This window comes from Lagopus leucura, unplaced genomic scaffold (assembly GCF_019238085.1).
Source record: "Lagopus leucura isolate 7727_CA_CO unplaced genomic scaffold, USGS_WTPT01 Super-Scaffold_1, whole genome shotgun sequence".
Taxonomy (NCBI): Eukaryota; Metazoa; Chordata; class Aves; order Galliformes; family Phasianidae; genus Lagopus; species Lagopus leucura.
The window spans coordinates 21,630,138-21,642,146 of NW_024962250.1; the positions used below are offsets into that span (position 1 = coordinate 21,630,138).

Sequence of the window (12,009 nt, forward strand, 5' to 3'; positions counted from 1 at the left end):
GAGAGATTTATCTTAGAAAATAACAAAACTGAGTTCCATCCAGATGTACAAGTCCAGTGTATTTCCAGATATACAAGTCCAGATACACAAATTCAGTATAAAATGCAGTTTTGGTACCAAGTATACTGATCGCCAGCATCTTACAATTAAAAAGAAAAAAAATCAAGCAGCAAAAAGGAGAAGCACATGGCAAGAGCTGGGAACATTCAGCTTCTATTAGCAGCTAATGGTCTGTGGAGACATGGGCTGGGACTCCAGCAATGGGACCAACCAACGCACAAATCTTCAAAAAATCAATAAGAAACACCAGCTTTCAGCAGGGCATGTGTTACTTTCATTCACAAGCAGGCCAGGGGTCAGATAAGCCAGGGACTGATATTTCCATAAATAAGAACTTCATAAACCAATGGCAAGTGATAACATACACCCACTAAATCAAGGCATGCCTGCGCGCCCAGCATCGGGAGAGGCCTTGTGCACCGGGCCTGATTTCTGCTGACTCTAGAGCTGTGAAGTGATCTGTAGGGTGAAATACTCAAACACAGGTGGGATATTCATCTGGGGAAAGTATGGTTGTGGTTTTGGTGATATTAAACCTCAGCAGCGAGTCCTGCAGGGACAGGGCCTCATGGACAGCTCTCCTGCCTGATGTGGCACTGCACTGAGACACCTCATGGTCATCCCCAGCCACGAAGGGTCTGATCCAAGGAATGGAACACTTCTCATACAAGGACAAGCTGAGAGAGCTGGAGCTGTTCAGCACGGGGAAGAGAAGGCTGCAGGGAGACCTGGAAGTGGCCTGCCAGTATCTAAAGGTGGGCTATAAGAAAGCAGGGGACAGACTGTTTACCAGAGTCTGTGATAACAGGCCAAGGGGAAATGGTTTCAAATCAGAACAGGGAAGATTTAGATTGGGTGTAAAGAAGGTTTTACAATAAAGGTAGTGAAGGCCTGGAACAGGTTGCCCAGAGATGCAGTGTACGTGCTGTCCCTGAACACAGACAAGGTCAGGCTGGATGGGGCTCTCAGCGCCGTGACCGAGCTATAGGCGTCCCTGCTCGTTTCAGGGAGTTGGACTAGATGGCCTTTAAGGGTCGCTTCCAACTCCAGCGAATCTGGGACTACGATTCTATGAAAAGGCTGAATGGAAGGACTCATGAAAGAACGCGGCTATCCTGCGCAGGGACGCCTATCCAGGCACCTCTCCTCGCTAAGCAACGGTCTGTAACGGCTTCTAACAGCCCGCAGCAGTCCGGCCACGGCCGCACGCCACCCCTCAACCAGCCGCGCTGCCGGGCGGCGCAGCGCCCCATGCCGGGCCGGCCCCCGGCACCAGACCCGCCCCTCGGCGGGGAGGGCGGGGAGGAAGTGGCCCGGGAAGGCCGGAAGCGGCGCTGCGAGGGGCTGGCGGAACGGGCGCTGCCCGGTGAGTGGGGTCGGGGGCCGCGGCCCGGCGGTGGGGTCGGAGTGGGGCGTCGGCGCTCGAGACGCCCCTCCCGCTCCGGCCTTGGGGCGCGGCGGGCTGCGTTGAGCTGCCCTGCGGGGCCGCGGATTGCCCGGCGGCGTGTGGGAGAGCGCCGGCTTCTCGGAGCGGGGAGCGGGAGAGGCGTTACGGTGCGGCCTTCCGGGTGCCTGGACGGAGGAGGAGGCCTGCGGCAGCCAGTGCTGCTCCGGAGCGGGGCCGCGGGTGTTCTGGGCGAAGTGGCCGAGTACGAGAGCCCAAAGTGCCGGCGGTGGGGCGGCCCGGCGGTCACGGGCAGTGTCGGAGTTTGGCCAAGTCCTTAGGAGGGGCTCGCTGGCAGTACGGAGGTGGAAGGGCTGGGGATTTTGCCCCTGGCAGCTGGGTCCTGGTGTCACGTACACTGTTGTTAGGAGTGTGGAACCCCGTGCGTCTTATTTTGCTGCTGCATTGAAGCTGATTTGCAGACTGCTTTTTTGCTTTCTGTTTTGTGCATAGCTTTACTGCCTGTCTACTTTTTGGAAGACTTCAATCTGCTTGCTGCAGCTGCTAACCCTTCTTTGTAGCTTACAGTAATTGACATAGGCACACCAGGTAGCAAACTAGTTGCGGGCTCTCTTACCCTTAAGATGTGTAACGGAACACATTCATTCCAAGCAAAATACAAACATAAGGCCTTTTCATATACGGAGCACTTGACCCAACTGCTGCAGTGGTGACATCTCCACCACCATGGGTAGAAGTGGAATTTAACCCCTGCAACAGGAAGGAGTGAATGTTAGCCCAAGAAACAGCAGTTATATTGCATTGTTTCTCCCAGGCAACTGAAGTGTGTAACTGCTATAGTATGCTGTAGTCTAGCAATATGTTTGTGACAGCATTTATGTCAGGTGCTAATTGTTTGCTGTCATTTTTGTAGGCATTGCCAATGGATGAGCTTGTGCATGACTTGGCCTCAGCCTTAGAACAGACTTCAGAGCAAAACAAGCTGGACGAACTATGGGAAGAGATGGCCCTAAGCCCACGGCAGCAGCGACGCCAGCTTCGCAAGAGGCGGGGTCGCAAACGACGCTCAGACTTCACGCATCAGGCAGAGCACGCCTGCTGCTACAGTGAGGCCTCTGAGTCCAGCTTGGATGAAGCTGTGAAGGATTGCCGTGAGGTGCTGACAGCCAATTTCAGTGACTCTGATGACATGGCAGCAGTCAAACGACATCCAGCTCTCAGTGCCACCCTGAGGAGCAAGCAACACTCATGGCATGAGTCAGACTCCTTTACAGAGAATGCACCCTGCCGGCCTCTTAGGCGCCGCCGCAAAGTCAAACGTGTGACATCAGAAGTGGCTGCCAGTCTCCAGCAAAAGCTCAGGGTGTCAGAGTGGAACTATGAGAGGGGCTGCAGGTTCAAGTCAGCCAAGAAACAGCGTCTTTCACGCTGGAAGGAAAATGCCCCGTGGACATCATCTAGTCGTGGCCTTTGTGAATCGGGAGAGAACAGGCCCTTCCTCAGCAAGGGGGCAAGGAAGGAGCGGATGGAGTGTGAAGCTGATGAACAGAAGCAAGGCTCGGATGAAAATATGTCTGAATGGTGAGGTCTTCGTTTCTTTCCCATGCTAGAGCTAGATGGCTTCCTTGCTTGCAGCTACTTATAAATCCTTGTCTTTAGAAGTTCTTTCCAAACTTATTCAGTGCTATTCTCTTTTTTTGAGTAGGGAAAGTCCCTCAGCTACTTTAAAAGTTCAGATTTTTTTTCCCAACAGTCTTTTCCTGTCAGTGCCGTGATGATGACCCAAACACTTTCTTTGAAAAGCTAGCAGTTGTTACATTTCTGGCTTGTATTACACAAGCAGCTCTTTGAAAATTCTGTGGTCCTTCTGCTACGAAGTGGCATGCTTGTGGCCTGACGTTTGGCAGATAAATCCACTGTTGGTACTTATGCTGTCTGATTGATATGATCTGTTTGCAGTTTCTTGTTTTCAGAATTTACCATAAGCAGTAACAGAGAACTGATCAGACAATGAATGCTAGACCTCTGTGCAGGTACTGTGTGAAACTCAGTCAAAGCATCTTCATTGCAGTTCTACATTTCTGCTATGGATTTAGAATAAGGTGCTGACAAGCAGAACCTTTCCTGCAGGCTGTGGCAGGAAAGTAGTGAGAAGATAAAGAAGTTGGGTAAAATGGAATATTTGCAGGGTAAATCTATGAACTGTGAAGTCGGGCTTATATTTGTGTCCAGTTTTGAAGAACTGATGAACTAATGATGCAGTTTTGTACAAGAGTTGAAAATGAGAAGCGTAAATGTCATGATCTGAATTTGTGCATCACTCTTGAGAAGTTTTCCCTTTGAGTTTGATTTTCATTCTCTGCATAGAAGGTTCAGTGTTATAAAACTCCTGCTTTACAAAAAGATTTTTTGGGATTAGAAGAGAAACAACTGCTGAGAGTCAAATGGAAGAGTTGTAACAAATGGCATACAGAAAGGAGATAGGGACTATCATTGTTTAAAAAGCAGGAGACATTCAATAGAAAACTTTTTTGTTTGTTTTCATAAAACTGCTGTGGGACATTTTGGAGATCAAGATTTGTATGTATACGAAAGGGGGATGTGGAGGGTGGATTTTCTAGGGGCTGATAAGCATTACAGGCCAAGTGGAAGATTTGTCTCAGGAAGTCCTGAAACTGTTGAAGCTGTATGAATGTACTGAGGAAACGGTCAGTCCACTTTTGTGACAGTCTCATATGCTTTTCACAAGTATTCACTACAATAGACACTATCAGAGACAGTGAATTTGAGAAGTATAATTGTTTGCTTTGGTGTAATTGTTCATGTGTTTGGGTTCATTTAAGTGTTCTGGCTGTCTAGTTACTGCAATTTGTCAGTGAACAGGTGGCATACAGTTATTGAGGGCTTTGTGGAAAATAACTGGAAGTGCAAACTCCTCACAGGCACTTTCTGAGAGGCTGTGAAAAGCACAGGCTGTAGTACATTTCTCTCTGTGCTGGTCCTAGAGATCAGTTCATTTTCATTGAACCAGCATTGTATCTAACTGTTAAGAGGGTAGAAGAAGCATTAAAAGTGATTTTTTTTTTCCCATTGAAAAGTGGTTCTTTTTAGGTTAAGAAAGGAGGGAAGATGTGCCTTTTCAAGATGCTAGTGAATGCCTTTTTTGGTATTAGTTGCTAAAAACACTTTTATCTTTTCAGTGCTGTGTGCTGGCAGTCCAGAAAAGGAAGTGTGCTGAGTAGCCCCTGAATGTTGCGTGTCAGTAGTGATGGACTGAGAGATGCCCTTACTTGATGTGGCAGTGATGGACAGAGCTCCTTGAGGGTTTTTTTCTACCAGTCAGAGTCTGTTCCATCATGTCAAACTTGAACTTAAACCAGCAGGCTTTCATCTGGGCTTTAGTTGTGCCAGAATTTGGAAGAGCAAATAAACAGCTTTGTCAGACTATTACTTGAGGACCATGCTGAGGATATCACTTTGTTCTGTCTCAGGTGTACCTTGCTTTCAAACAAATTATTGTGCAAGTGTTTGTATGCTGTTTGCCTTGTGCTGCCAAGTCTTTGAGATTCTCTTCAGAGATCCAGAGGTCAGAATATTTCACCTCTCCAATACCACAAATGTGATCTGTGCTGTGATTCACTCAAGAGTGTCAAAGGTGGAGAGAAAAACACACATAACCCTCTTTGCTGTGGACTGCCCCTTGCAGCAGTGAAGGATCACGCTTGGTCTCTGCTGCTCTAAATATAGCGGTTTGCTGCTAGCAAAGTGAAACTGGCTTTGCTTACCTCACTCTTGCTCTGCTACTGCTGCTTTGCTCCTTTTTCTGCTACCATGAGAGAGGTATTTCATACAGCTGTATAACAAGCATAGCCTGAGGAAGAGAGAAGAAAATTGGATACCTAATGAGAAAGGATGGTATGTTGGCATCACAAGGTGGGAAAGCGACTAATAAAGCTTGCAGTACCTGGAACCAGTCCACTGTGATCTAGTGATGTATGGAACAACTTGATACTGTATTGGTTCCATTTCTGTTCATAGAATCACAATCATTCTGGTTAGAACAGACCTTTAAGATCATCATCTCCAACCATCCACCTAACACTATAATTCCACTGCTAAACCTTGTCACTTCCACATCCACGTCTCTTTAATACCTCCAGGGATGGCAACTTAGCACCTCTTTGGACAGCCTATTTCCAGTGCTGGCTACCCATTCTGTGAAGAAATTCCTCCAATGGCCGCTCTGAACATCCCCTGCTGCAATTAGAGGCTGTTTCATTTTTGTGTTTTGTAGGAGTAGATATCCCTAAATGATGAAATAATCACTATTTTCTCTGCTTTCAAGAGAGCTCCTTGTTCTAAGTCAGATCAAAAGCCTACTGTATTCAGGAAATAAACTGATTCACTGAGAAAGCTTTGGAAATGTATATTTAATGGGAAGTTTGCTTGTAGGCATGTACGTAGTGTATGTGAAATGAAATATTTGAAATTGCCAAATTTCAGTGTACACTGTGAGGAGGAAAGGTGTGCAGGAACGTGTTTCTAGGTTGGGTGATGGCACGACTCAAAGCCTGACATTGATAATTGTGATAACAAGAAGCAAGTGGTCTTAGTTTAAATAGTCATCTGCATGCTTGTACGGGGGTGACAATTAACTGCTAAGGTAACGTGCCCTTCTTTCTCCTCTAGTGCTCTGAGATTCCCTGCAGCCATAGTAAAGCATAGGGAAATTATATATTGAGTGCTGAAGCTCCTCGTGTTGGTCTAAGCTGAGCGCTTTCAGAATGATCTGGGTTTAACTTGAAGCCAGAGCAAATCATGGTCAAGAGTTGTTTGACAAATGACTTTGAATGATGTGCTTAGTAGTGAGAGCTCTGTGGTTTGTCTGATCTACTCTCAAGTGATGTGACTTCACTTTCTTGAGCTGGTCATTGCCCTCCCCCAGTGGCTCTGTGTGACTTTGCTGGTTTGCTGCTGATGTGTGTTGGCCTGGGATTGTAGCCATCGCTTCTCGAGTGTGTAGTGCACTTGCCTTTACTCACTGGAAGAGGGCTGTTTTCCTAACAGCCTGCAGTGGCAGTCGAGAGCCTGGCTAAGCTGATGAATTGAAACCCAATCTCTCGGTAAAGAAAAAATTCCTCTCTTGGAAGGCAAATGACAGAGACAGAGTGTTCAGCTTCCCCTCCTCCTCCAGCCCAGCCTGACCTTCTGCAGCCCCTCGGTGCCTCTTGTTTTCTTATTTTTATAGAAAATCAATATCCCTCCTGACACAAACAATAGCTCAGGAGAAAGAATAAATGGGGTAAACCTGAGATCTCTGTCCATCACCTCTCACTTTAACTCCCCCAAACTATTCAATTATAAGCATGCTTTGCTCCAGGTGTTTGCAACAGTGAAATTGCTAAATGAGGACCATTTTAACCAAAGATTGGGTGATCAATAACACTCTATAGCAGTAGGTTGTCGGATCAATAGGATTCATTATTTCATGGTTAAGGTAAGTAGCCTCCTTTGCAAGTGGAGGTCATTAATCAGTGCTTACTGGACCTGTAGAAAGGCCTGTGGAGGAGTCTAGTTTGTGTTCAGCTCTGAAGTGTGAAATTGTAAAGAGGGTGAAGTGGGATCCATGAAAGTTGATTCAAGTAAGGCATTGGCAATAACGTGTATCTGTAAGGAGCAAAGGAGCTGTCAGTATGACAGAAGGCTTCAAGTGCAGTTGATGTGATCTGGAATCTTACGTAACACTTCTTCCTTTCTCTGGCACCTTTTCTCTGGTGATGCTTCAAACCCATATGAAGCAGTCACTCAATCCTTGCTCATAAGGTCTCTTAATCCAGGCTTTCAAAGGAGAAAGCAGACACACTGAGATTTGCCCTGGGTCATACAATGAGTTGGTAGGAGAGCTAGGAATGAAACAAATGACTCGTGGTTATCAGTCCTTGGCCTAATTGCTTTGTTGTATATGTGGGAGGGCAAATGGACAACCACACGCTGTAATGGATTGAGTTGGAATTTGATATTAACTTACATACTGAAATGTGGGGATGATATACCAACCATTCATCCTTAAAAATTTATATGACCTTTGTATAATGATGAAGATGCAGAGTTTATAGATATCCAGCATGATGAATTGATTTGGCTGTACTCAAGAGTGTATTTTCCAAGAGCAATAATGTGCTCCAAAATTTTTAATAACGTTTAAATAATAAAGTAACATAATAAAAAATAAAATTTAATACCATAATGAAACTGAAAATGTTTAATTATGTTCCTGCATTTATTTGGGGTGATGCTTCTTATGATCTCTCATCCTTTTGTTTTGTGAATCAAGGAGTTTTCTGTTGATACCAGTGTCAGTATGACTCAGTTTCCCTGTAGGAGGCCAGAGAGCTTTGTAACAATGCTCCTCAATCAGAGCTTGGTTCTAGTTCTGACTTGATGTTCATATCTCCTATGAGACCTTAGTACTAAGGGGGTGTAAGGGCAGTAAGTAGTTACCACTTGTTACGATATTTCTCAGCTAAATTGGAGGAAGTATTACCTGAAGTGCAGTTCAGCGCAGAAGGCCAATCCTGGACAGCATCAAGAGAGGTGGCAGCAGTGTGTGGCTGCTCTGCCCTCACGAGGCCTCATCTGGAGTACTGTGTGCAGGTCTGGGGCCCCTGCACGAGATGAACGAGGAGCTGTTGGAGAGGGTCCAGAGGAGAACCACAAAGATGGTCAGAGAGCTGGAGCACCTCTCCTATGAAGAAAGGTTGAAGGAGCTGAGCTTGTGCAGCCCAGGGAAAAGAAGGCTCCAGGGAGACCTCATTGTAGCCTTCCAGTACTTAAGGGGGCTTGCAAGCACGAGAGAGACCAACTTTTTCACAGTCTGGTAGTAATAGGACAAGGAGGAATAGCTTTAAACAAAAAGAGGGGAGATTTAGGTTTGATGTAGTAGGAAATTATTTAAAGGATGGTGAAGTGCTGGAATGGGCTGCTCAGTGAAGCTGTGGATGCCTCTTGTCCCTGGGGACATTCAAGGCCAGATTGATGGGACCCTGAGCAGCCTGATCTAGTGGGGGCAGCCCTGCCCAAGGCACAGGGTTGGGACTTGGGTGGGCTTTGAGGTCCCTCCAACCTAAGGCTTTCTATGAAGTGCCTGAGGACTGATTTAGTATCAGCAATAGAGCTGTCAGATGCTTGGGGCTGACTTGTGTGTGTGTGTATTTCTGGTGCAAATATTCATCCAATTTTACAGTCAACACATTAATTTCTTGTTTAATTCCTTGATTCAAGAGTAAGTCCCTTGTAACTGCTTCAGTAAATGCAAAATGCACAGTGCTGAGCGGCATTCAGCTGCAGCAAGTCATGCTATGCTTTTTAGCTGGAAAGTTACAAACATACCTGCTTCTCTTCCCTGCAAAGGAGGTAAAAGTTGCTGTGGATTGAAGAGAGCCTTATGTAACTGGGTAACACGTTTGAGGAAAAAGAAACCTGAAGTACAAAACTTAAGAGGCTTTTGAGTATCTGTTAAGTAACCCCAGGGCAGTTAACTGCACTGAATTTCCTAGTGAGATTCCAGACAATGTCATAGTCAGGTTATGAAATCTAGTACCCCACGCAAATGCCAGTGTATTAATTACTTTTTGATACCTTAGAAGTAGACTAGATACAAGATTCTGCTTTTTGTCAAGTGATACAGCATTGCTAGGATTTAACAGGGAGCCACCATGACCCATGCTCGACCGAGCCATGTATACGAAGTGCAGTGATACCCAATTTCTGTGATGTAAAGTATTGTGAGCTCAGATAAACTAGTAAAATGTTTGTTTGGTATTTGCTGGGGTTGTAACAGTGTTTTTTTTCATTTGTTTGTTTTTATTGCAGTGAAACCAGCAGTGTATGCAGCAGCAGTGATACCGGACTATTTACCAATGATGAGGGCCGCCAAGGTAACAACTGTCCTGAAATATTCCTCATGTTACAGGGAATTTCCCTTGCCAGATCTGAAGAAAGATCTGAATTTGAAGCCAGACAGGGAAGAGAATGTGGGTAAAAGTCCAGTGGCTGTGAGGTGCCAGAAGTTATCAAAATGATCTGAGGGTCATAAAGGTACGGCTTTGGTAGCAGTACACTCCTGTATACGACAGAATCATAGGTGTTGAAAGGGACCTCTGGAGATCATTTAGACCAACCCCTGATAAAGCGGGTCCCCTATGGTAGTTTGCCTGAAAAGCATCTATGTGGGTCTTGAATATCTCTGGAGAAGGAGACTCCACAACCTCTCTGGACAGCCCGTTCCAGTGCTCCGTCACACTGTAAAGAAGTGTTCTTCTCACGTTCATATCAGATCTGTAACATTTAGTATACCAAAAAAACCCAATCCCAATGAACTACTATTATGGCAAGGCCTAGAAAGACAAGAGAAATTTAAAGCTCTCCATAGTAAAAAAAAGTAAAATTCACAGTGTCTTTCTATAGATGTTTTAATTGTTATCTAGTTACCACTAGAGCCCTATCTGTTAGTTTTTTTTTCCCAAGGGAAGGAAGAAACAACTCCAAAATAATCAGTACTATCAAGTCATCTAAAGAACTGTGCTAAGAAGAGCATTGCTGTTGTGTGTATTAGTTGAGCCTTGTATCTTCAAGGTCTATTGTAGAAATGGTTTCTTAGGGCTTTTGGGTGTGGAACGAATGCTGATTTTATTTATCAGTGAGAAGCGTTCAGTTTATGAGAGATAAGGTAGAAGTAAGTGTGAAAGCACTTGCAGCAGGCATGGGACTGTTGTATTTGGAGCAGGTGGGGTATGACCCTGGAGATTTGTAAGTCTGTGCAGCTTGTGCTGATGTCTATTCTGTCATATGTCAAAAGCTATAATTTGGATGAGATCTCTCCTGGGAATATGTGAGTGCTAAACTCGGTAAGAAATACTGCTTCCACTTGTTACTGACCCAAGTGTCTGGGTGAGGGGCAACATGATGCTAGCAAATATGTGTACGTTTTTTCTGATTATATTAGGCTGTAGGGCTGATCTGAGGTGTGTAGTTGTGACCTGAGGTGGCTCTAACACTTTGCCTAGGGTAGGAATTTCAGAGATCAGCTTTGCCCTTTGCTGAGAAATGATGATTTCCAGTATTCTGTTCTTCAAGAGCAACAGAAAAAAAAAAAAATCTCTCATCCCCTGTTTTTGCATTTAACTCTGCTGGGAGAGCTGAAGTTAGTGAGCACTTACATATCAGACGATGGCATTGTGTGTTGACTGAAAGGTCAACCTTTTATTTTAGCTCATCACTGAAGGCAATGTTGGTGTAGGCTCTGTGCATGTTTGCACATATGCATACCTGTAAGAAGTTTGTGATCACCTCTGCCTGCTCAAACTGTTTATGCTGTAAAGTAGTTTATGCTGGCCAAGATGTTTTCCAGCTTCCAGTATGTTTCAGTGAGTGGAAAATGGTCCTAGTTTATAATTTCATTGCAAGTTTTTGTTAAATGAATCTCTTGTTGTGAAATTTGAAGAAGTATCAGCATATGATCTTCATTGTTAATGTTTGTCTTGTGGAAGAAGTGATTTGAGGTGCGCTATGCTCATAGAGCCAAAAGTTTGGGGATATTTTCATATGTAGTATGGTCACTTAAAAAGAACTAGACAACCTTACTTGGTTTTTGCTTAAAGGTAGATGGAAGTGTGGGGTGTGTGTGTGTATGTTTATGTGCATAAATATAATTATACGTCAGTTGATGAAACATGCTTATAGCTTTGGGAGGAGGTGTTCTGGCTGTCCTAGCTGTTAATGATTGGAGTTGGTTATGGGTGCTGCTTTTTCTGTTACATGTAAGATTGCAAGAGTTTTACCAGCATGAAGGTTTTTTCTTTTTGAAGAGAAAACGGAGTTCGGTCACAGGTAATGTGACTTGGTTAAGAGAGAAAGGAGAGTGACTGGAAATACCTGAGTCTTAATGGTAGGGAAATGTTTTCCCTAGGTCAGGTGTGTTAGTAGTATTTTAAGGCACGATGAAGTACTTTGCAATTAAACAGTACTGTTTCTCAGTTGGGATCATAAAGAACTTCTTTGTTGTGTTTCCTCTTTTTTTTTTTTATGTTGCTCTTGTGCTACTTCCAGGGGCTACTGCTACTTCCAGGGGCTACTGCTACTTCCAGGGGCTTTTTGGCCAGCAGGTTTACCATGAATGGTGTCTAAGGCAGTTCACTATTAAGACTGCAGCTGTATTAATTACAGTGGCCATGCTTTATGGAGACCTTCGTAATTACTTCTGTTGTTGGTGCTCTACTTTTGCAGGGAAGATTGTGGTTCTGACAATGCTGTTTATTCCTGTTAGCTACTGTGCTAGGAGATCTGTTTCATCAGTGACTATGTTCCTTTTGCTTATCCAAAATAGCGAGCCTGCTGTCCTGTTGTGAGATTTTTCCTGTGGTTGCCTATACAGTGTGCCAAATGAGTGCCTTCTCTTTCTCTGAAGTAATTACTGTGACAGAAATAGATGTGCGTTAGACATCACACAGCATTGAACTAAGGTTGATGAGATGCATCCACAACAG

General features: G+C 44.7%; 1 protein-coding gene across 4 annotated transcripts in view; it reads left to right on the forward strand.

The window, feature by feature from the left end:
- The first annotated feature begins 1,385 nt into the window (after positions 1–1,385).
- The window catches only part of GPATCH2L (G-patch domain containing 2 like), a 187,271-nt gene continuing 176,647 nt past the window's right edge, over positions 1,386–12,009 (forward strand). For 3 of the 4 annotated variants that reach the window (XM_042865125.1, XM_042865040.1, XM_042865212.1), the window contains exons 1-3: positions 1,386–1,426; positions 2,379–3,046; positions 9,338–9,402. In XM_042865125.1, the coding sequence (XP_042721059.1) occupies positions 2,388–3,046; positions 9,338–9,402 (724 nt within the window). In that variant the 5' untranslated portion in view covers positions 1,386–1,426; positions 2,379–2,387. Of the gene's footprint in view, positions 1,427–1,627; positions 1,710–2,378; positions 3,047–9,337; positions 9,403–12,009 lie in introns of those variants that run through there. The other variant, XM_042864953.1, reaches the window with a different exon arrangement.